At 38.1% G+C, this 25,987-nt stretch overlaps 1 protein-coding gene and 1 pseudogene across 3 annotated transcripts in view; both read left to right on the forward strand.

Moving 5' to 3' along the window:
- CPQ (carboxypeptidase Q) overlaps positions 1–25,987 on the forward strand; it is a 580,759-nt gene that overhangs the window by 235,063 nt on the left and 319,709 nt on the right. For all 3 annotated transcript variants that reach the window (XM_027765483.1, XM_006161308.3, XM_027765482.1), the window contains exon 3: positions 10,574–10,781. In XM_027765483.1, coding sequence (XP_027621284.1) covers positions 10,574–10,781 — 208 coding nt within the window. The remainder of the gene's footprint in view (positions 1–10,573; positions 10,782–25,987) is intronic.
- On the forward strand, positions 97–3,504 carry LOC102471084 (swi5-dependent recombination DNA repair protein 1 homolog pseudogene; annotated as a pseudogene).

Here is a 25,987-nt window from a genome sequence, read left to right on the forward strand (position 1 = left end):
TTTCCCTGGGAAGTATAATAAGGGTGTGAAATCCTGGAGAACAGGAGCTGTGTTGGAGCAGAATACCACACAGGCACTGAAGCTGTGATTGAGACCATGAGGAGCAGCAGCACTGGGAGGCAGGAACTGCCTGAAGCTGGCTTTGCTACTGGTCAGAAGAGCCCTTAAGTTTCCAAGCCAACTGGAGTGGGGATTGTTTATCTCTTGCAAGTATGAGAAGCCACATGTTCTTTGATCTCTGAAATTAGAAAAAAGATTTATGACAGCCACCACTCAAGTGTTAACTATTATTCTAGTTTAGTTAAACTATACTAGTATAGTTAAACTATACTGTTTCATATGTAATACAACTTTACCTAAGGATTAAAATTATTGTGAAAACAAAATTGATCCATGGCAAGTATTAACTGAAATGGGCTTGGAGTTAGTCTCATCTGGATTCAAATCTAAGCACTGCCACTTACTAGTTTTGTAAGATACTCGAATCTTCCTGTGCCTCAGTTTTCTCACCTATAAAATTTGTCAAATGTCCTTACTCCCTTTGAATACCTTACTTTCTTTTTTTTAAAATGCCCTTTCTCACCTCCAAAATGTGGCTAGTGCTGTCTGATGTGAGAGAGAACTCTGCTTTGAGCTGAACAGGCTCGAGATTTACTGAAGTCATATCCAGTCTTTGTTTTATTCCTGGTAATTTGGTTTGAAGTGAAATTGTATATAAATCAGATAATTACTGCTTATAACTTTTAAATATATGTCCAGAGCCCTTAAAACCTACCCTTACTGCCTTGTAGTGCTTTTGAGCAATTTTACCACCATCATCTCATATTATGCTCTCAAGAAGCCTCGTGATGCCAGTATTATTGAAAATCTCATTTACAGGCTGGAAAAGCTAAACAACTTCTGTAGGATCAAAGAGCTAATGAGCTTTTTAGCCAATGTTCAAGGCAAGGTGTAATGATGACTACTTCCTGTTATTGATGATGAACTACCTTGCTTTAAGCATTTCCTGAAGAATGTGTAATGTAATATAATAGTTTTTTTTTTTTTTTTAAGGTTATAGAGTAAAAAATGCTTTTTGTCATTTACTGGAAAGATTCACCTCAGAATTAAAAAAAAATAGGACCAACTGGTGCAATGGTGGTTAAGGTGGCTTGAGGACACATGGCCAACTGCGTGACTGGAATCCCAAACCCGGTGGCTTGAAAACATGCCAGGGACATGTGCATGTGTACCTAAAATCCCCAAAAGAGAAATGAAAGAGAAGGGATTGCAGCGTATCCATCCCTCATGGTGGGGAGAGGGTGTGCATGCATCCTCTCTTTCCTTCTCTCTCTTTCTTTCTCCAGTGAATGTACACATCCTCTAGTAAATTCTTTCCATAAGTTTTTTTTTTTTTGGAGGGGCAGTAGAGGGCTTAGCAGTTATGTCGCCGGACTGCCACATAGCCGACTGCAGTTTGAGTCCTGGAACCAGTGACTTGAAACACACACCAGGCATGTGTGCCCAAGATCCTGGAAAGGGAATGGAGAAGGAATTGCCATGTGGTCATTCCCCCTAGGAGTGATTTCTCCCTTTCTCTCTTATTGCCTCTGTCTCTGACTCTCTCTCCAGCAAGTGCAAATGCCTTCGGCAAAACCTCTTTTAAAAAAAAGCTTTTTAAATGTGTTTTCATTTTAAATGATCTGATTACTAAATTTAAGTTCATATATGACTTTCCCCATGAAAACAGTTATTGCTATGGATAACTACAGACTGGGATAGTATGGTTGGTGGAATGCAAACTCTACACATCTGGTTTTCCCATCACAGTAAATGGTGTGCTTTCCATGCTTTTATTCTAAATGGGCCACATGCTTGATGTCCACTGCCCTTCCCTTGTCTAAGCAATTATCTTCTCTCACCCGGTGCCAGTAGTCCTCTAAACTTTCCTCCTTAGCCATCCTTACCTGCTCCAAGTCTTTACCTCATTAAGCTTAGTGATATTTTCAAACTGTGAATCTGAATTCTCCTGACTTCTCTATCCCCACCCCAATTCCATAATATATAGCTACAAGACTCCCATGAGATGTCATGAGATGTCCCTGCCAAGTCTGCCAGCCTTTACTCACGTCATCCTCCTTCTCATTCTCTACTTAACTTTTATCTCAGTGCTTTCTTTTCCTCTCCACGTCCCCTGCCAGTTCCTCCTAGTCACCAGCTTCATTTTTCAGATCCTATCTTCCCAGACAAGCTGGCCCTGATCCCCAGACTGGAGATCTAGTTCCATTTTAGTCTGTTGTAGTCAGAAACTCGCTTCTATATCCCAGCTGCTACTGAGTAGGTTCTGTGGATTTTCCTACATACATACTGCTCAGAACTGACAGTGGTGCTCTGCCCTCCTGCAGCTCACTTTAACAGGTGTTTAGATGACAGTGGTTTTGGAGAAAGCCCTCACTCATCCACACCAGTCACTATTATAGAGAAACACTTCATAGTTGGGAAAGCACTCATATCAACTATGATCCAAAATAAATGTTCAAAACAACCATATTTCAAAGCAACTGTCTTTCAAAAGCAAACAAATTATCTTTTGAGAAGAGTATATTCTATATGTTAGTGTATAAATGTTCCCCGTGGTAGTTGCTGAAAGTAGTCCAGGTAACCCAAAATCTGACCACTTCTTCATGCTGTCACAATAACAATGGAGATAGTTTGGACTTTAAGGTAATCTGTTATCTAAGGACTTGCCTATGTGCTATGATTATTGACGCTGCGTGTATTTGAGTTGGGTCTCTGTAAAATTCACGTGTCCTATGTTACATGTGGTAGGTACCTTTCTGTGGTAGGTATCCTTCTGTTCAACAACAAAAGCCTGTCTAAATTTGACATTTTAAAAAAATTTTTTTCCCACCCTTTGGGCATGTCGGAGGAAGCCTGAGTGCCACAGTAGAGGAAAAATTAAGGAAAAAAAGATCTTCACTTAATTCCCATTACAGTGTGGTAAAATGTCTTAAAGTAGAGAATGAAGAAAGTGGTCAGACCTTTTCAGAGAAACCAGCATCTTCAATGGAAGAAAATTGTTTGGAATTTCAAGAAAGTTTTAAACACATAGTCAGTGAATTTGAAGGAAATGCACGTTTGAAAAATGCCTTCAAGATTATCAGTACATGTGAATCAAAATCACTTGAAACAGATGCTTTCCCAAATAATTTTTTGAAGGAGAGTTATCCTAAACAAGCATTAGATGAAGAAAAAGCAAAATTGGTAAAGCAGATTCAGGAGAAAGAAGACCTTCTTGGGAGGCTAAAATTAGCCAAAATGTATAGATCAAAGAATGTCCTGTCTCAATTACAGTTGTTAATATGGAAGTGGAGAAGCTGTAGCCAGCTGTTGCTGTATGAGTTGCAGTCAGCTCTGTCTGAAAAGAACAAGAAACAAAGCCTGACTCAACTGATAGACCAGGATGGGTTAGATGAGAAATTGCTACACTATAACAGAAGTGAAGAAGAATTTGTAAGTGTTTAATTCATAAGTTTTTCTCCAGAGTATCTTTGAGAATGACAACTTAATTAAGAGATACACATTTTAGAGGGGAGATAACCATTAGGGCTTAAAGGAAGGTAACCTGATGGACATGGTTTTAGGGCACACTTTCACAAACTCAGTTCTAAATGGGAACACTATTTTGGATAGATTTGCCAAACAAACAAACAAACAAACAAACAAAACCCAACCTCAGTGTTTAAAGAAATGTAACAAAAATTGAGTTGTGTTTAAAAAGTAATTTGGACAATTCTGGAAACCAGTTTTAATATAGTTCTTTGTTTTTATGTTGAAAGGTTTTGTTTTAAATGTTAAAAAATTGTCCGATCTGGTGAATGTTTAAACCTAAATTGGTCTAAAATATGCTTGCCTCTCTAAGTTTATGAACCATGTTTCCATTCACTTGCCACATGTTCCCATCTGATGATCTGGCAGGTAATTAAATTGATAATGTCTAAAGTTAAAAAAATATTTTTTTTCTATTTGCGAGAGAGATTGTGCTTGACAGAGAGAGACAGAGAGAGAAAGAAAAAGGGAAAGTGAGAAAGCACCTCCCATGTGGAATGATCACGCTGCAATCCCTTTCCCTCCATTTCTCCTCTTTTTGGGATTTTGGGCAGACATGTATACATACCCACAGTGTTTCTCAAGTTACTGGATCCAGGATTCAAACTGCACAGTTGGCCATGTGGAATCCAGCTGCTTTAGCCACCATGCCACTGGCTGTCTGTAAATTTTACGTCTACAGCTTGTCTGCGGCTGCTCAACCCATCCTCCCGTGTCAGTATGCCAACATGCACTTGGCATACCACTCTGTGAGGCAGACAGCCGTCTCTCCAGAGATGATGTTTATTAACTGTGCCCATGGATTTTGATGCACTCAGGTCTGGGCTCTCTCACAAGGTTGACAGGCCAGATTTAATTTGAGCCAGATCTCAGGAGACAGTTTGGAAAGAATGGATCATGTTTGATGGTCATGCTTCTAGCTAGCGCTTGAAGTTGCACTTTGCTTCTTGCTCTTCTTTCACTCAACTGAGAGCTGAGTTTTAAATTTGACCTGAACCTTTTTTTAAAAGAGGCCATTTTCCTTTCCTTCCTGGGTCTTATGGAATGAGGACAGGAGTTCATAAATACTTTGCTTAAACACTGAAAGATTGTAAAGTGTCCCACTGTCCGTCTTGGAGCTTGGCAGGAAACTTGCCATCCATCGTAAATGAATAGATGTTTCATCTATTTTTGTCTTATACCTGGGAATGCTCTTTCCTTCATTTTCAGGTGACTGAGATTTTCTAAAGCCCAGTTAAAGTTTGTTCTTGTATTAAACCTCCTAGATTTCCCCATCAGAACCAATTCTTATGTTATTATTTCGTGAAATTGTGCCTCGTACTTTCATTTAGTGCTTGTAACATTCTGTATTCTTTTTAAAATTATAGTTTACCTATTTTTCTCCCCGCATTATAGCAGTTCTAAGGAATCTACTCATTTTCTTATGGCCCCCAGTCCTCAGCACAAAGTCCTGGACCAGTAGGAGGGTTGCAAATTTGTTGAATTAATTTGAATCTTTAAGTCTTGTTCTTCTATGAAAAGGACATTGCACAATCACAGTATTCTCCACAAACAAATGGAGGCTCAGAAAGAACTGCTCTGATGTTATTTTATCTGCCTTGCCATGGATTTGCAATTTCCTTACCACTTCAGGCCAAAACACCAAGTTTCCAAGAACAACTGTTTTCCTTTCTCCATAACTCTGATTTCAGGGAAAAAAACACCATTCCACAGCCCAAGTTATCTTGTGTAGTGATGGTGGAAGATGATGCGATAAGTGTAAAACGTTAGGCTTCTTTTCGGGTAGGGCTGGAATATTTCCTGTTTGTGGGTTACGTCTTCTTTTGAAATCAGAATCTATTTCCTAAAACATACTACACTTAGTTGATCCCCAGAGACACATTGTTCTGTCTGTAAATTTTTTCTTTTGAATGTTAGAAAACAGTATAAAATTCTCACTTCACTATCATCTTATTTTCTTAACTGTTTCGGGGAGGAATCAAGTCAGATGAGGCTGAGTTTGGAGCCTCTTTATCAGATTCTCTATAGAACAGATGACCTGAGCAGCACCACACAGTCAGCATGTTGTCTCTGCAAAGAGACCACAACTGTAATTATACACCAGGTAAGTGGCATAAAAAATAAATTGATCAATTTTGAAAAATAGATGTGGAAGATAAAGAGGAACCTGGGATTTTTATACTATTTTTGATTGAATAGGCTGTAGCCAAAAGAGTTACTTTATGAGTAAGCTTCAGTCCCACCTTCTCTTCAGAAATTAGCTACGATAATCCTGCTCATTACTCTCACAGTCTGATGACTCTTGTCCTAAAGTGAAGCACCCCTCCCAATTCCCCTCTTAATAATATATTGGGACCAAGTGTGATATTATAACAACACCCTGCCTTATGAGCAAGATCCTCAGTAGACAAAGCAGAATAACTGACAACTTAGGTAGACTTTTACATACCTATTGGTTTTTCCTTCTTCTTTTACTTAAAATGAAAATACTGTGCCTTTCCTTTGATGCATTGTATTTTACAGTCGTGAGACAAGATAGCAATGAAATTAATAGTAAGAGCATGACAAACAATAACTCATAACTCAGCTTCAACACCTAGTAGTTGTGTAAACTAATTTTTCTGCACCTCAGTAGCCTCATAATAGTTACTTTGCAGAGTTGCAATGAACTTTGGTATAAACAACATACATTCAAATAGAGCTATCATTATTGTTTATTCCAACCACAGAAATATGCAAGGTCTTTGGCAGTATCTATTTTTTTTTTTTTTTGGAGGGTTAACAGGGAGAGAGTGTAATACTTTAATTTTCTTGGGTTTTTCTTCATTCATTCATTCAGACTGTGTGTATGTGTGTGTGTGTGTGTGTGTGTGTGTGTGTGTGTGTATGTGTATGTTTTCACATATTGTTTGTCACTTGGATAACACTGATGAATAAAACAGACAAAAAGTTCTACCTGACCTGGGGTTTACATTAGTATAGTGGATATAACTGGAAGCTGACAAATGCTAAGAAGCAAGCTAAGAAGGGTAGGAGGTTGGAGTGGAGTGCAACTATGAATAGGAACATCAAAGGAGGAGGCCTTGTTGTGAATATGACTCTAGTTTTGTATTCTTAGATGATTTTTATGTACTATCTTTTAAAGTAAGAGGGAAGGAAGCAGGGAGATGAGAGGAAAGAGTAGCAGCCTACTGATTTGAAGGAGACCATGAACTTTCCTTTGGTGTAACAAATGTCAAAACACAAACTGATATAGAAAAGTGAAGTTTCCATATGGCCTAGTATTATTTTATTCAATGTGAGTAAAAATCTTCCTAAAATATTTTATACATACCCTGCCTTCCCAACCATGTCTACTAAACACATCTACCTGGTCCGTGACTACAGGAAGAGGTCATCACTATGACTGTCCCATCTGTTACTGAACTGTCAGGAAGGAAGTCCTCTCATGTGGGCAAGCATCCTTTTTGTTTCAGTTATTTGCCCTTCACAATGGCCTGAGTCTGTGGTGATTGTATGTTCTACCCACAAGTGGCTGTTTAAATGCAGATATAAATTAATTAAAATTAAATCACATTCAGTTTCTCAGTTACATTAATCGGGTTGTAAGTGCTCCATAGCCACATTTGGCTAGTGGCTACCATGTTGGGCAGCATGGAAATATAATAGTCTGTCCTTGCAGAAAGTTCTATTAGTATTTATTATTTTTTATATATATATATATATATATATCTGTGGTGTTGCTGTTGGTTTTCAGCCATATGTCCTTTTGATTGTTCCTCATAGTTTATCGGTTTAAATAACAGCTACAGAGCCTAGTAAACTAAGAGTAACTAGACTATAAGAGGAATCAGAAGAGTTTTGAATGTTAAAAGTACCTGAGTGGTTACTTGGAATTTATATTCTAACCGCCTCAAGGCTTCTTTTGCTTGGTTGTTGTTTTGTGTAAGAAGTTCAGATTGCTGATTTCCCATAGGAGAAGGGCTATCAAACTTTAAAGGTAAGATTGCACATTCATGGAAATATTTTAGACTCAGTCAATGGTCCCTTATTTAGAGCAGTGTCATTCAAAGTGTGAGTATGAAAATATACACATATGCCAAGCACTGTGTTCCTCCCTAGAAATACTAACTAAAATGAATGTGGCTGAAATTCTTGAGTGGATCACAGTTTAGGCAATAAACAGAGTCATAAGTAGTCATAGTTTCATTTGTCTAGTACCCAGATATGCCCAGGATACCCCAAATGTACAAAGAAGGGTGGTGCATGACTCAGCCTCCACAGGAAGTACAGTAGGAAGTTGCAACAGAACACCAGAGGCCAGAGAATACGCATTAAAGAAGTGATTCTTGAATGGAATCCTAAGGGATAAGTAGGTGTTGGCCACATGATGAAACAGAGAGAATGAGTCAACAAGACACAATGTACAGTAGCATGGACAAAGATTCTGAGAAGTGAAATAGCATGGTGTGTGAGTGGGAACTTTTAAGTTTAGTACTGATGATATGTATGATAGGGATTTAGGGTGTAGAGGTAGCTAGGCTTTTAGTGGTAGGTATGTTTGAATGACAGGTTCTCAGGGAAATGGGAGAAGGAAAGTGGGATAGTGCTGAGGGCAGATTAGACTTTTTAGCTGTTCGGGTAGTTCACTCTGGCAGCTCTGTGGAAGTGGAAGTTGCAGTTGAGGGAGTTAGGTGGAAGCTAAGATGCTAGTGATATAGGAGGGGAGGGAAGGAGAGACTCCTAAGAGGACACAAGTCAGCGAGGGCCTGTTGCGAGAGAATGTAATAGGTAGAATAGAAGACGTGGGTTCAATGGATACTGACATGTAAGGGGCAAAACTACCAGTATTTGAGGATCTATTTGATGTGGGAATGAAGGAGACACAAATCAGAAATAACTCTACTTTCCATAAAACAGGTTAATTTGAATTGTTTTTCTAACTTCATGGCGATAGGTTTTGACCTATAGGTGCTACTAGTGATTGGCATTGGTAACTGTGGTGGCTAGGTTAGGTTTTGGCTCTTTAGAACTCCACTTTCTTATTTATTAAAAGAACTTCAATTGAAACAGAAACCATAGTGAAGTACCACCCTTGTATGACTTTAATTTTGCAGTGGCCTATGAAAATTTATAGAAATTTGACTTCATTTCTAGTGGCTCCAATCCAGACACCAAAATTACCCCATGGCTGGGACATCCCTTGGGTGGACCGTTGAACCTGTTATTCATTAGGCACAGCTGAAAACCATCAGCAAAATTCCTGTACTATGCCAACAATAACGCCAGTCAAATTTCAAGGTAACTCCAGGTCTCAGAAAGTTATGAATCTCAGAATCTGTCTAGCTGAAACTTTATTTGTATTTTAGGCATACTTATTATGTGAAAAAAGCTAGTGATTTCCTAACCTTCCATAATTAGTTACAAATTAAGTAATGAGTTCTGAGTGTTGGTAGAGACATGCTTATGGATCTGTAGGCTATCAATTTAAAGTAAGTACAGATTCAATCTTGAAAATGGAGCCAGAGTAGAAGAGGCACCAACCCAACAGGACCCAGTATGATGAGGCCTATATTGAAAGCAAAATTCTCTTGTAGCTGTAGTGCATTTTAAAAGGATTTTCTAGGCCAGCCGATGGTATGCTAGTTAAGGGGGACTGGATCTCACATAGCTGACTATGTGGCTCAAGTCCCAGACCCTGTGGCCTGAGAAACAAAGGAGGCACATGTATGTGTGTGCCCAAAATCCCGTAAGGAGAAAGAGACAGAGGAGAAAAGATTACAGTGAACATGACCACAGAGAGTGCTTCCTCACTTTCCTCTCCTCTCCTCCTCCAAAGCACATGCACCCTCTAGTAAAATGAAAGTAATAATAATAAAATAAAAGGATTTTCCAAGGAACAGTTAACATTTTAATGACATCTGTTAAGTTTTCAGAAAAACAGTTCTCTAGTTTGCAATATTAAGGGAGTATGCCAAATGTATGTTGATACTTGATTTTTTACTGACATATTTCATAACTACATGGCCAAAGCCACAAAACAGTAGGTCCCTGCTACTTTCTTTTAGATAGTTATATTTAGTTACTGCATCTGGCCTTTGTTGCTAAATATTTTTTTACTTGTCACTCTACTCCATCAAAGTGAATCTTTGGTGGTCTGGCACATTTTGAATGGTTCCTTGCAGGATGTGATGCTTGTTCTCTGATCAGGAAGAGTTGAGCGTCTTGGGGCACAGAGGAAAAGGAGGCACATCTCTTCCAAGCAGACAACAGATTGTAGGACGGTTATACAATATCTTCATAATTTTTATCTGAAGAATAGTAATGTGTTTGGTGATGAACAAGTTCTGTAAATCAAGATGCATGGGAAGTTTCCACATCCTTTGAATATTTTTATACAAAGGAGGAAAAAGAAAAAACAAGCTGACTTTGTGTGGTTCTTGGGAGAGGTTACATTAACCATTTATTAAAAGTCAGATTTATGAAGAATGTTGGCTTCTGAGAGTATTCTTCACAAACTGCCATTTGTTGCATGATGTCATTGAAGGTTGTTTAGCAACATATCAAAATAGTTCTATGAAAAGATAAATATGTGTTTCATTAATCCCAAGGGGAGCTCTTTGAAATGTAAGTTTTAGTAAATAATTAGTGTCGTTCTGTGAAATTCATGAATTCTTCGGGTGGGAAAGAAGGAAAAACAGAGCTATCTTTTCAAGCAGTCTGTGATTTAATACCAGCTGGTCAAGTGAGTTGAAAAATCTTGAGTCCTACATTGTATTATTTTGAATGCCTTTTCTCTCTCAGGAAACTAGCTAGCCCCCACAATCTTTCTCCCATGGTAAATGGCTTTAAAACTTTGATCTCCTCAAACCAGTTTGCCAGATGTAGCATATGTCACCTATAGAGCATATGTCACCTTCTGTGTGCCAATATAACTGGGTTGATGAGAAACCATAAGTTAATCTTGTATGACTTTCATTTCTAGGCATCACAGCAGAAGTTCTGGTGGTGACCTCTTTCAATGAACTGCAGCAAAGGGCCCCAGAAGCAAAAGGGAAGATTGTTGTTTATAACCAGCCTTATGTCACCTACGCAGAGACAGTGCAATACCGTGTCCAGGGAGCAGTGGAGGCTGCCAAGGTGGGGGCTTTGGCAACCCTCATTCGTTCGGTGGCTTCCTTCTCCATCTACAGGTTGGTCATGATGTTTATTTAAAATCTTTTAGAGTTTTCCATAAAAGAGAAGCTCTTATGAAATAAAAACAAACCACTCAAATGAAATTACTGATTGTTCATGGAATTTCCCCTCATTCCACATTTGGTCATTTATTTGTAATATCTTCTCTGGCCTTTTCAGGATTCCAAGCATCATTTTTGCATTCCTTTTAAAAATTTTCCACATCCACAGTGATCCCATAGCATTCCTTATATAACTAATATATTATGTATTTTCATTGGAGGAAGAACTGAGTTCACGTCTGCATTTCATCAAAGATTCCTAATGATTTCAGAGAAAGCCAGGCTGTTTTCCATTTGCTAAAGAAGTGAAATAAGAAGGGAGTGGGTACGATGATGGGGACTATCTATGGTGTAGTGGAAAGAGCTGGGAAATTAGAGGACCTTGGATATAGACCTGGCTCTGCTCCTGAATAATGGTGTGGCCATGGGAATATTTTGTAAACTCTGAGCCTCAAAATTCTCCTCTATTGATGCACTGAGAAGAGTAATAAATATACAAGATTATTGTAAGATTCATTGTAACCTTATGAAAGATATTGATGATCTCCAAGGTCTGTATAATATGTTTGATGATATTGTTTAAGGACAGTATGAGGCTTGACTTTTTCTTTGTAGTCTGGTTGAGGTAATGCCAAAGTGCTTTATTAAGCTTCAATCCTATGGTAAAATTCAATATTGCAGTGAGTCTAAAAATTGACCTATAGACATTTGGCCTAGTTTAACAGCTATTTTTTTTTTAAAGAGTTTTGTGCATGTGCTTGCCAGAGAGACAGAGAGACAGCAAGAAATCACCCTCTGGGGAGGGGGGATGTCCACACTGCAGTCCTGTCTCCTTCATTCTCCTCATGGGATTTTGGGCATGCATGCACAAACGCCTGGTGTGAGTTTTAAGCCACTGGGTCCAGGACTTGAACCATAGTCAACTACGTGGGAGTCCAGTGACATAACCATTACATCATCTGCTAGTCCCAATAGCTATGTATGTTTAATAGCTGTATGTCATATGTTAAATATAAAATATTTGAGAAACATTGACAAAAGATGTACTATCTTAATGTTGCAGTTTGGGCTATGATTTTTTTTAAATGTGAAATAATTGCAGATAAAGTTTATTTACATCTCCAGACTGAATTTTTAATATCTATTATGAAGGAAAGTTTGCTTATTCTGAACAATAGCTGTTTGGAGTTGAAGACACAGCTGCTTGACCTTAATTAGTACTCTGCACCCTTGAAAATAAAATAACTGAGGAGGAGATGTCAGCAACTAGGAAATCGAGTCAGAGAGGGTTGTACAAAAGTGCAAAGAAAAAGAAAAGAGGTTTTTCTTTTACAGAAATAAGATTCCTGTCCAGGGATGGAAGATGAGGCATGTTGAAACCACTTGTTAAAAGTTTTATGAGAGAAAAACGAGTTACACTGATGTCAAAGTGCTAAAAATAATGTTCTTTGTAGAGTCTTTAAAGTTTTCGTGACTAGTGAGATAACGATTGGACCATATTCCTTTGGATGGTTAATCTTCCCAGGAGGGAAGTTCTAAAATGGCTAGCTTACTTCCCAGAATAACCTCAATCACCCCTTGGAATAACATACTCAGCAAGCTGTGGCCATTCACCCTTATTTCACTGGTCATGAGACTTAAATTATGGAACTAGTCTGTTGCTTTGTGAAACTGGGTGATTGCCAGAAATCTTTATTTAAGAACTACTACTTATAAGACCAATAAATTCCCAGATGACTTAATACCTAGTGATCTGCCAGGGTTCATTGACATTTTTCTTTCCTGATATAATGAAGACATCTGGAAACCCAGACAACAGCCTAGAAGTACCAGAATTGTCCAGCATGGGATTTAAAAATCTGTTGTTAGCTTCTAAGGTTTGGGGTAAGCAACTTATAGTGTGTATTAAAAGGACATTTTTCCTAATTTCTAGATCTAGACTGATTAAAATTTTGGGCTATTTATGGCCAACCACATTTCACTGGACTCATCTTTTATAACTGCATTCTTACAACATTTATAAATATATAATAGTGCTAGCCTTTGCATAGTACCTTAGGTTCTTTCATATACATCATCTTATTTGTTCTTATAACAAGTGATTAGGCCCCACAGAAGGGGCATTGTTATCTTTGTTTTATACATAGGGAAATAAAAGTTCAGATAACTAGACACATTAACATCTTGCATCCTGAAAAATAAGTCTTTTTCTACTTCTAGCTTTTTTTTTCTTTTTTTCAGTTTTTTTGCTATAGGGCGTGTGTGCTCACCAGAGAGAGAGAGAGAGAGAAAGCACCCCCTGGAGGGGATGACCACAGTGCAATCCTCTTCTCCTCTTGGGTATTTGGGCACACATGCACATGTGCCCAGCATGATTTTCAAGCCATGAGGTCAGCGACTCCAACCACTCCCATGGCCATAGCTTATTGTGTATAGCTCCTTAACCATCACATCACCTGCTGGCCCTAGCTTATTGTTTTTAGAATCAAGTTTTCTTAAATATTACTTGATATTCTTATCTCTAATTCCTCATTCACTCTGTAGACTTTTTGTTTGTTTTGTTTTTTGATCATGATAGAACACATGTGCATGCATGAGAGAGACAGGGAGAGTGAGAGAAAAAAGTATCCTCCATGGTACCTGGTTGCATTGTGATCTCCTTACTCCAGCCTACCAGTATCCTGGGCATGTGTGTTTCAGGCACATGAGGCCAGAGATTTGAACTGTGGTTAGCTTGTGGCTTCCAGCTCCACTCACTGTGCCACAGCTTGTACCTGTAGACTGTTTTAGCTTGACTTTTGCCAATAACAAAATGAAACTTGCCTGATTTTCACATATGACAGACATTACAGGGCATCATCTTACTTCTCTCTCTGAAGTGCTCATCACTATGACTGCTTTTTTGATTTCTTCTCTTTCTTTTCTGGCTTCCATGACTTCTTTCTCATATATATATTTTTTTATTTCTGTTTCTCTCTCTTGCTCTCATGCTTACTCTTACATTCTTTCACTCTTCCTGTATTTTTTCCCTATTTCTCTGGTTTCTCACTTTGAATATTTTACCTGAGAAATCCCATCACATTTGTAGGTTCTACCACCTGTTTCAAATTTCCAAATCCACCACTCCTATCCATACTACTGCTGTGAACTCCAGACCCATGTGTCCAGTTGCTTATTGATTCTTATTTTGGATGTTCCATATCAATCTCAATTTCAATATTTTGGAATTAAAAGTCATCCTTTGCCTTTTTCTCCTGCATTTTCTGTCTCAGTGAAGACAACACCATATAGTCTACCCTGTAAGTCAGAAGGTCTTTTACTTCTTTCCTTGTCCATCATTTTTAATGGCTACTTAGTCTCTGAGATTCTTTACTAGTCATTTCAATAAATCAATATTGAGCAGCTCCATTTCCCAGCATCACTCCACATTTGAATATTCAGGAATCACTAACATCCCACATCTGAGAAATTAGGAATCAGTAATGCTTTCGCTATCTACCACATTTCTTCAGAACTTCAAGACTGCTTATGTGGCCTTCTCCTCTACTACCCCTCATTCCCTTTTTCATGGTTATGCACAGTTCTGACCGGATTTGAAGGGGAGAAAAAAGAGGAGTCCATCTTAACTTTCATCTTCTGGGGACGCTCTCTTATAGCCAGTTACAGCCCCAGTGAGCCACCTCTGTTTGGTATTCCCAGATCGTGCTGCATATTCTCTCTATCCTAAGGTCTTCAGTGTAGTTTTGCTGCATGATTTGATTAGGTAAAAAAACAGCTTCAAATCTCAATCACTTAATATGGGAGCCTCTTTTTTTTGTTTACATAATAGTTCTAAGGGGGTGTTTATTAGGTGGCCTTCTGGTCCCTTCCATCTTATGGCTCCCTCACCTCTGAGATCTCAGAGTCCTCTGTATTCAGCTGGAAACTAAGGGGATAGAGCAAGGAAGTAATAACTAAGAGGGAGGTTTTCTATGGTTATCTATATTTAGTCCTGGATATGGCAACCCTAACTTACACTCATATTCTACTGGCCAGAATGCTGTTACCTGGAGGTCAGGAAATTTGGTCTATCATTATGCCCTGGGTGAAAGGAAAATGAGTTTGGTGAAAAATCATTCAGGCCCTCTAGATTGACTCTGCAGTAGACTATAAGTTTCAGAAAGACACTGATTGTATTTATCTCTGTATCTTGATCATCTAGTATAATGTTTGATACATTATAGTCACTATAGAAATGTGTGCTGAAGGAATGACTTTGCATGAGACTATGTAGTAAGTCATGGCAGGGCTTTCAGGACGAACAAAGTGACCAATCTGTATAACTTCATATAACACGTTTAAGACAGCTTGAAGTTTTAGGGCTCTTTGTATTTGGAGGAAAGCATCCAGATGTCCAATATGCCAGGTTATAAATTTTTGTGCCATAACACTTATGAACAATGATGTTTTGAGTTACTGATTAAAGAAAATAACTCCCTTCTTTCTGGCAAACATTTCACCCTTAGCTTTATAATACTGGATGACACTGGATTCTGTTTAGGAATGTTGTATAGGTCAGTGACACTAGCAAATAGAATATACATTGTAATTTGTTGCTGATTGCTTTCAAAATTAGAGAATCTTCTAGATGATAGTTTGATTTGACACTTTTCAGTTCAATCACCAATATTATCTGTCATTTTGGAACTGCAATAGACACATGGTTATGTAGCAAATATCTTTTTTTAAAAAGTCTATTACTTGTTGGGAACCAGCAGTTAGCGTAATGGCTATGTCGCTGGACTCCCACGTAGTCAACCGCGGTTCACGTCCTGGACCTGGTGGCTTAAAACTCACGCCAGGCGCATGTGCGTGCATGCCCAAGATCCCGAGAGGAGAATGGAGGAGAAGGGATTGCGGTGTGACCATTCCCCCTGGGGGGTGATTTCTCACTTTCTGTCTCTATGTCTCTCTCTGTCTGGCTGGCGAGCGCACGCGCCCTATAGCAAAAACCTCTCCAAAAAAAAAAAAAAAAAAACAAACCAAAAGTCTGTTACTTGTTGCCCACATCATTTCTAGGTCTATTGCTCTTTATTTATCTGTATTGTCATTTTTACTCTTCTTGTGATTAAATCTACTTCAAACAGAAGACCTTTCCTTTGTTGATGCTTTTATAATGACTTTTCTCTCATTCACTATTGAGTATCCCCTAATGGAGCTTTTTCAGTTTTTCTGAATGTAAAATACCTTTTGTCTTTATCATGGAAAAAAATATATTAAATATAAGTGTAATTAGTTAGAGATTTCAGTTTTACAGAAGAAAGCCTATCTATGGAACTATTTGTCTTACATTATTTCTCAAATTAATCATTTTTTTCTTTTCTTTTTTTTTTTTTAGTAAATATTTATTGAGAGCTTACCAGATGTTCAGAAGTTTCCAGGCTCTAAGGTTGCTTAGATAAATTAGGTATCTTTTTCCTTCAGAAATGGTCTAACTAGCTAAAAGAGAAAAAGTTAATCTTTAAGTATGAGTGAGTAATGTAATATATATTATACTTAGTGCTAAATGCATGATTGGGGGTTAAAAATGAAGACAGTTACCATTTATTAAGCACCTACTTTGTATAATGCTTTCGTAAGGCTTGGTTTGTTTCAGTTAATTCTTCATGTAACCCAATAGAAGTGGATATTGGTATCTCTCTTTGAAGAAGAAGCAAATTTAGAATGGTTAAATGACTTACCAAGTTACCTACTTAGTGAAAGAACCAAGATTCAATCTCAGAGTCTTTGGCTCTAAATTTTGTGCCCTTTAGATTGCACCAAACAGCCTGGAAAGAGAATGTATTGGGCCATTGGAAAATCATGGCATATTTTCTTGCGTGTAAAAATACATCATGATTTTTAGGATGACCCAATAAAAGGAATCTGGAGGAGATAAGAGAAGTCTGATGAGGGCTGGTTTCAAAATGTGGGCTTTAAATGTATTCAATGAAAAGGTAGAATCTGAACAAGAGAAAGGAGGTAGAAAAACATTTTATTCAAAATTAAGGCAAGAGAAGTGTAATTTTCATGTGAGAAAGAGACCAAGTTTGAAGAATCCAGAAAAGCAGACTGGAGAATTCAAAGTTTAAGATGGAGGAAATGGATAACAACAGAATGTGTTAGAGTCGGCAAGTGTTATTTCAGAGCAGTGTTTCTCTAAGTGTGGTCCAGAACAGCATCATTACCTCCACCTGAGAGCTTGTGGATATGGAATTTATTAGGCCCCACCTGCGACCTATTAAATCAGAAAATCTAGGGGTGGGTCAGCAATCTTTGGTTTATCAAATCTTGCAGGTGATTCCGATGCATATTAAATTTTAAAAACTACTGTGTTAGACAGACATGTGGACCGATGGAACAGAATAGAGTCCCTAGAAATAAATTCCCAAACATACAGTCAATTGATTTTTGACAAGGGGTACAAGTCAATCCAGTGGGAAAAAGAAAACCTCTTCAGCAAAGGGTGCTGGAAAAACTGGATTTCCACTTGCAGGAAGATGAATCTGAACCCCTACCTTTCACCTTTGACAAAAATCAAGTCAAGGTGGATCAAAGATCTAAATCTGAGACCTCAAACTATAAAACTGCTCCTGGAAAACACTGGGGAAACTCTGGCAGACATTGGGGTAGGAAAAGACTTCTTAAATAAGACCCCCAAAGCCCAATCGATAATCCCCAAAAGAGACAAGTGGGATTACATCAGACTAAGAAGTTTCTGCATGACAAAAGACACAGTAATTAGTGTGAATTGACAGCCCCCAGAATGGGAAAATATTTTTGTAAACTATGTGTCAGATAAAGGACTGATAACGAGAATACACAAGGAACTCACTGCAGGTATTTGGAAAAAAGATAATCAACTCTATTAAAAGATGCGGGAATGAGTTGAAAAAACCACTCTCTAAAGATGACATACATAGCCAAAACGCATATGAAAAAATGCTGTACATCCCTCATTGTAAGGGAAATGCAGATCAAAACAACAATGAGATACCAGGTAACCCCAGTCAGAATGACTAAGATTTAAAAAACAAAAAATGATAAGTGCTGGCAGGAGTGTGGTAAAAGGGGAACTCTCTTATTCTGCAGGTAGGAATGTAAATTGGTCCAGCCACTGTGGAGCACAATTTGGAGATTCCTCAAAAATCTAGGAATAAAACTGCCGTATGATCCAGCCATCCCACTCCTTGGTATCTACCCAAAGGATAGAAGAATTCTTAATCAGAAAAGTGCTTGCACATTGATGTTTGTCGTGACACTATTCACAATTGCTAAGACATGGAACCAACCCAAATGCCCGTGAACAGATGAATGGATTGAAAAACTGTGGCACATAAACTCTATGGAATACTATTCAGCCATAAAAACACCAATTTGACAGAAAGTGGAAGAATATGGAAGTTTTACTGCTGAGTGAAGCAAGCCAGGCTATGAAGGAGAGACATTATATGTCCCCACTTAATATATACCAAGTGTCTGCACTCTGTGACTGAAACTGATTGACTAAAGGATATAGAAACACAATAAATGGATGTAAATACCAGATATAGTGTGTGTGAAAGAGTAGAGTCTGAGGAAGAACATGTAGAAGAAAAATAGAGAGACAAAGCATTAATGGGATAAAGAAATGTGGTATTATCTGTTGAAGGTATGGACTAGGGAGAAATGTTCACATGTTGAAATATTCACTGTGTAAGCTAAATAATGTGATTGAATATATAAAAGAAAATGAAATTTAAAAATGTAAATAAGACAAAAACAAAACCAAAAAACTACTGTGTTAGAAAGCCCAATCTGCTGCATGGCATATATTGGAAAAGACAAGACAAGATACTCTTACGATAGTGCAGATATGAAATAATGAGGGCATATTTGATGAGAATGAGAGTACAGAGAAAGCAGAAGAGATGTTATGTAAAAATGATCAGACTGGGCACTGTTTGGATTTGAATGGGTGGAGGAGGAGGAGTCAAAGTTAACAGGCAAGGATCAAAATTCATGGGATAAGTCTATGTTCAGTTCAGCCTGAGGCAGGAAGAAAACTAGAAAATGGGAGTGAGTATGGGGGCTGGAGCATCTGCCTATGTGGCTAGATAGAAAAGCTAATTAGGGCAGAAAATTCCTTGCCCAAAGTAATGCATAATAGTTGGGAGAATTTTCAGTGGGGGATGACTAGCTGATAGCCAATCAGATAAATCAGTGGGCCTACCCACATTTGATACAGCAAGGAAGATGAATCAGTGGGCCAAGCCACACTTGATAGCTAATGAAATGAACCAGTGGGTCCAGCCACATTTGATATAGCCAATGGGATGAAAGCAATCAGTGGGCCCAGCCAATGATAGGACCCCATGGAAAGTAACTACTGGGGTCCTTGAGCCAGTCTTTCTCTCTTCGCTTGGGCCCACTCTTACCTCTTTGGAGTGTGTTTTTGCTTTTACTTAATAAACTATCCTTTGCTATCTCTTATTGGTGTGTTTTGTTCAATTCATTCTCTAAAATGCCAAGAACCTGGACATCATCAAACCCAACCCATAACAAGCCCAATATTTAAAAATCAAAAGTGTTATGTAATAATAGGGGTTTGTGATCTTCAGAGAAAAACCATATCTGGTATGCTCTGTTGGGTAATCCTCAGCCTGGCAAATTAGCTGCCAAGTCCTCTTTGTTGATACAGTGTGCCCTTTCTAGCTGCACTGTTTCCCACATTTCTTTTTCTATACTTTATTCATTCATATTAGCAGTTTGAGTACTATAGGCTTTTGAGCTAATAATGATCTTTGTTCTAAGGGTCCCAGCTTAGAGCCTGGAAAATGAGAAATGTGGGTTTAGAAGAGGGAGCTGTTCTGGAGGAAAACATGACCAGTCTGGTTTTGAGACATTTTGAGTTTGAGGTGACTAAGTCCTTTTAACCTGGTCTTTAAATTTTGTAAGAAAAATAGTTCAGCATTTTCATTTCTCTGTTATCCACTTTTTGAGTCACCCAAGGCAATTTAAAATTCTAGGCTGGTTTCCTTGCATTGCATTGTACCTTGGGACTTGTGCCTTCTGTTTTCTCAGCAAGCAAGCTCAAGAATGCAAAATAATTTTTATATTAGCCCAAGTAAAATATAATTCAGAAGATTACTCTACTGAGGCCAAATTGTCTGTTGTACTCCCATTGTCAAATATACATTTTTTTCCTAGTTATTTTCTCCATTGCCTCAGATAATTGAACACAGTCTGTAAGTTTTAATCAGCTAAGGAAGCAAAAAACTCTTCTTTCATTCTACTGTGAAAATTGCACCGCACTGGGTAAGAATTCATTGAGATGAGAATGAATTGTTGATAGAACTTGGTTTGTAAATACCACTGGCTTATGTTTTACATCACTTGGCCTTGGAGTACTATATTGATAGAGTATAGTGAAGAGGAGGAGGAAGAGAAGCAATCTAGTTTGAAGATGACTAAGAGCATATTAAATATTCAGCTGAGGAGAGTGATGAGTGAATCCAGGTGATGTTTATGGAGTGTCAGAGAGGGAGAACACCATACCATCTGGTGAGAGAGGTGTGAGAAAGTATATAAATCAGTCTCTATAATGATAATTAATACAGAGTCGATAATGACATAATTGAAGCACTGGTTGGCTACATCGTAGAGTTAAATAGCTTCAAAGAGGGCGCTGATTAAAGCCATTACAATTTATAAAACATTCTTCATCTTAAGAAAGCATCTTGATGAGATTTCATGTGAACATTTTGTAATCAGAGGGCTAGCTTAAAACATTCAGAGCAGAGGTGAAATGTCTTAAGAGGTCTGTTTTGGATGATTTCTGAAAGCCTGTTATTCTCAGGGAGGAAAAAAGCTTACTTCCCTTTTACCCTCTTGTTTTTTAAAAACAAAATAAAATAATGCTGCATTCTTCACACTTAGACAGTCTTGGATATTTGATGTCCTGGTGGTTTGGTTCTTCAGAATGACCTTAGGATAATTAGCTATCAAGCTTGATTTAAATTGTTTTGAAATATTGTTGCAGCTGGTGGGGGGGGGGCATATGTGCATGCTGATGAAAAATGAAGAAAATACCTCAAAACAGGACAGCCAGCTAGCTTATTTAGTAGGCTCTTTTTCTCACATATTTTGTTTTTGTTTAATTCACTCTGAGACTCATAACAGATGCACAGTAATCAAGCAGAACGCCAGTTATCATTTATGCAGGTGGAAGGCCACTGGTTCCCAAGAGGAGACACCAGCAAAGACCCACACCAAATGTTGCTTTTCTTTTTTCTTTTCTTTCTCATCATCATTTCGTTACCACCTCTCTGGTTTCTAGAAGGCAGATTTCTTGGTTGGAAGGCACTTGTTAGAAATTGCAACTATTTTTTAATCACTGTGTTCATAATATTGCTTCAGGTAGAATGATAGGCATACGGTCTCATAATAGATAGAGCTAGGCAATGTATTTTGCAGTCACAGTGCCTGGATCTCTGTTCACCCACTGGCCAGATGTATGACCTTGGCAAATTGTATAAACTCTCTGTGCCTCAATTTCAATTATAAAGTGGGAAAAATTGCATTCTTTCAGAAGTTTTATGGCAATTAAATGAATTAGTGTTATTATCGTCTGACAAATAGTAAGTTTTAAATACATTATTATTATATAGTCTTGCTAATGACTGGATATAATTGTTATTTTGGTTTTGTTTTAAGCTTATTTATTGATTTCTTCTATGAGTAAGACAGAAACAGTGATAGAGAGCATCCCCAATAGGGTCTTGATGCCACAATTCATCTCCAACTTTAGCTGACCCTGGACTGTGGGTATGTTCATGCCCATCTGACATATGGACTGTACTCAGGGAAGTCTCAAAGTGAACCTGAAACTGTCCCATGTGGGTCAGCCTCACAGAGTGTCGCGTTTTACTACCGCGCTGTTCTCCAGACTCTGATTTTTTCCCCCTCTTTTTTTTCTTACATTTTCCCCCCTTTTTTAAAATTTTAAATTCCCAGAAGGTGTGTGCATTTGCCAGAGAGCGAGAAAGAGAGAGAGAAAACATCTCCTCAATAGGGCACAGTCAGGCCACAATCTTTTTCCTTCCATTTCTCCCTCTCTTCAGGATTTCGGGCATGCCCACATGCATATGTGCCTGATGTGTTTTTCAAGCTTCCAGGGCCCGGTTTTGAACCATGGCTTTGTGGGATCTGTCTCCCTTAACCTCTGAGCTCCTGGGCTGGCCCTGAATTTTGTTCTAATGCGACTGAGAGGGAGGTTCTTTTTGTTTGTTTGTTTGTTTGTTTTTGCTTAGGGGAAGAGACTCTTGTCACATCACAATCCTTTCTGCTCCAGCCTTCTAATGAGCTAAAACCACAGGCACACACCTTCATGCTCAGCCCGTTTAGGTTGGTCTGAGAACTCAGACTGGCTCTCCCATGTTACCCCAGCCATCCCATAGCAGCACCCTACCACCGTTGCTGGGCCTTGTTTTTGAATGAGAGAGGAAGATAAGGGAAGAAAGCATGGAATAAGGAAACGAAGAAGGAAAAAAGAAAGAACAGAAAGAAGAAAGGAATGAAAGAAGAAGGAAAAGAAGGAGAAAGAAGAACTTAACATAGTTAATGTCACTGTCATAACTGATAGATTATAACTGCAGCTATCTGGTTGAGAGACAAACCCTAATATCATGATGTCATTTGGATCTTTATCTGCTTAGCTTGTACATGCGCTTCTGGAATTAAGTGTTTTCTAGTTTGTTTTCCTCTCTGGACCAACAATTCTGCAGGAGACCCACTGTTGTCTAACCCATCTGTGTATCCTCAGGGCTGTGCACAATGCCTGGCACACAGAAGTGCCCATGTGAATGGAGTGGGAACTGCCTCTCTGGTTCAGTGACATGTAAATCCAAGGTGCCAGCATTTCACATTCATAGATGCTGAATAATAATAATATAGATGAGGCGACTAACCTTTTCAATTGCTACTTATCAAAAATAGAATCTCTGGAATCTGAGAGGAGACTATATAGTTATGTAAATTTTGGTAAAGGATTGCAAATTGCATATCACTATGGTGCTTTGTGGTGCTCTATAATTAATGGTCTGTTTGCATTTCTAGTACACACTGTCATTTTTCACCTGCTTATAACCTTGATATAAGAATTTATTCTTGGCTGCTATTTTGCACTCATAATTTTAAAATATATATAAATGTGCACCTTCTGTTTTCCAGTTTATACGAGCTTTAGAATCACAGAACCATGGCATGTTTTCTGAATCTCTAGTGATAAAAAGAAATTAATGCATTCTGAATTCAGGTTTCAGGATTATGACAATGTTGTGTGCTTATGCAGTGCCCTTTGAAAAATGTCTAGTGTAGCATATGAACCAAGAGACTTCAAAGTAACTTTAAGCTAGTCTTTTACTGTTACGTGTGTTTTTGATTTCTCTCTCATGAAGTTAAAGATGATTTTAAAGGTCCTCTTGCATTTAAATGACCACTTGGCTTCTTTAGTGCCTGGGAGAAGATCCTAGCCTAAAGATACTACCGAGACTTCGGAGACTAACAAATATGTAGAGTGGGAGTTAGAATCAGACAAGACTGGATCCAAATGCTGGCTCTGCCATTTAGATGTAGTGGGACCTCATGCACGTTACTCAGCACGCTAAGCCTGTGTTCTCATTTAGAACATAGGGGAGAATACTGTTTGTCTCATAGGATTGTTGAGAGAACAGAATCTGCCACTTAGGAAGTAATCAAGGAATTTTAACTGACACCTTATGTTGATCATGGCCATTATCACCATTAACATCATTAGATAGACTAAGAAGATAGGTTGATACAAACGGACTTATTTTTAAAAACAGCAACTCTGGAACTCTCTTCAGTGTGGGTGATAGAGACCTTGGTTTTGTTTATCCTCTGACTTCAGAACCAAGTGTCTTTAGTCTCCTTTAGCCTTTGGCTTAAAACTATGGCCTTTTGAATTTTTCTACCCTCTCTGGTCTCATATTAAATGCTTGATATTATTCTTTTGTGCAGTACCAAAGATGTGGTGATCCAAACCAGGGATATGTGGCCAACTGCTCGTAGAGGAACATGTTCCTTTTTTATTTTTTTGGAGATGTTTTTGCTATAGCGTATGTAGGCTTGCCAGAAAGACAGAAAGAGACAGAGAGACAGAAAGCCATGCCACAGTCCCTTCTCCTTCATTATCCTCTCGGGATCTTGGACACACATGCACACATGCACACACGCCCGGCTTGAGTTTAAGTCACCAGGTACGGCATTCGAACCACGTCGACTACATGGGAGTCCAGCGACATAGCCATTGCGCCAACTGCTGATCCCAGAACATGTTCCTTTTAAACCTTATCCAAGCTATTTTCTACTTTGGGGCCTTTCCACTCCCTGTCCTTTCATGGGCTGCTATTGCCCCAGCTTTTTATATGGCTCACTTCTTCAATCTTTAGAACTCAACTGAAAGGATCTTTTCTAAAAGGCCCTACTTGACTCTCTGAAGTGAAGTATCACTCTTCCTCAAATCTTCTTACATAGCATCTCCTTTGAATACTCAGAGTACTGATGACATTTGGTAACTTCGCTCTCTACTTACCTATTTATCTACTCATTTAGTTTGTACTCCCTCATGAGAATATAAATTGTGCAAAGACTGGAACTGTGTCATTTTTGTATACCATTATGCTTTCAGTGTCAGGAGTTTGCCTGGCACATGGCAGATATGAGGTATTTGTTGAATGAATAGCTACTTTAAAAATAATCTACGATAAATGAATAGAAAAGCAATTATAAACAGATTCATATTGTATCATGGCTATTTCTCAAAGTCATATTCTGAAGCACCATAAATTTTTTTCTTGATTTTTTTATTGTGGAAAAATATCAATCTATAGAAAGCTGAAAGAATAGTGAACTACTCATATGTTCTTTATGAGAAATTGCCTAATTTTTTTCCAGAGGTTGTATCATTTTACATCCCCATCAGCCAAGTGTGAGAGTTCAGGCTTCAAATTTTCTTGCCAAAATTTGGCATTGTTAGTCTGTTTAATTTTAGCCTTCTTGGTGGCAGTGTATTGATATCTCATTGAAGTTTTGATTTGCATGTTCCTGGCTTCCAAATCTTCTTTCATAAAGTATCTACTCAAGTCTTTTGCACATTTGACATTTTTTAAAATTAATTTATTTATTATCATAACCTTGTTTATATTACATTGCATCACATATAACTTTACAGTATATTACATTTCTTTTACCAGAAGGAATACCATACATATCAGTCAATACAGAGACATTAAAATCCCCATCTTCATCATCCAATAGTTTTTCATTTTTCCTGATTATTATTATTATTCCAATTATTTTTTTAAACAGTCAATAACTATCATTTTTCTTGCAAAAAAAGACTTTACCCAACATGAAATACTTCTTAGACCAATCCAGTTGAGGAAACTATACATGTCATCATCAACAGGTAATAAACCATACCAATGTCATGCCTCTCTATTTTTTCTCTTGCTATCTTTGTTTATACTCTTCTCTTCTCCTACCCCATTCCACACTGTCTTATCATCGTTAACTATTTTCCTGGCTTTTACGCCCTCCAATATTTTGATCTCTACCATAGAATGTAGATAACCAGTACATATTAAGTGGATACATAGAATATCTTTCTTTCATAGCTTAACTTACTTCACTCAGCAATAGATCCTCCATATCCGACCACTTTCTATTAAATGCCAGGGTCTTGTTTTTTTATGGGTGAGTAGTATTTCATAGAACATATGTGCCACACTTTTTCAATCCATTCTTCTGTTTGTGGACATTTGGGTTGGTTCCATGTCTTTGTGATCGTGAATAATGCTGCAATAAACATTGATGTGCAAGTGCTTTTCTTTTCTTTTCTTTTTCTTTTTTTTTTTTGGAGAGACTTTTGCTGTAGGGCGCATGTGCTCGCCAGACAGAGAGAGACAGAGAGACAGAAAGCGAGAAATCCCCCCCACATTTACTTTCTCTCTCTCTCAGTTTTGGATAATTTGAAAGTAAGGTAGATATAACTATGAAGACACTTCACCTGTAAATATGTTAGCATGTGTTTTATAAGAACAAGAGACACAGAATGATATATATATATATATATATATATA

The sequence above is a fragment of the Tupaia chinensis genome, unplaced genomic scaffold (assembly GCF_000334495.1).
Source record: "Tupaia chinensis unplaced genomic scaffold, TupChi_1.0 Scaffold138407_1, whole genome shotgun sequence".
In the NCBI taxonomy this organism is placed as follows: domain Eukaryota; kingdom Metazoa; phylum Chordata; class Mammalia; order Scandentia; family Tupaiidae; genus Tupaia; species Tupaia belangeri.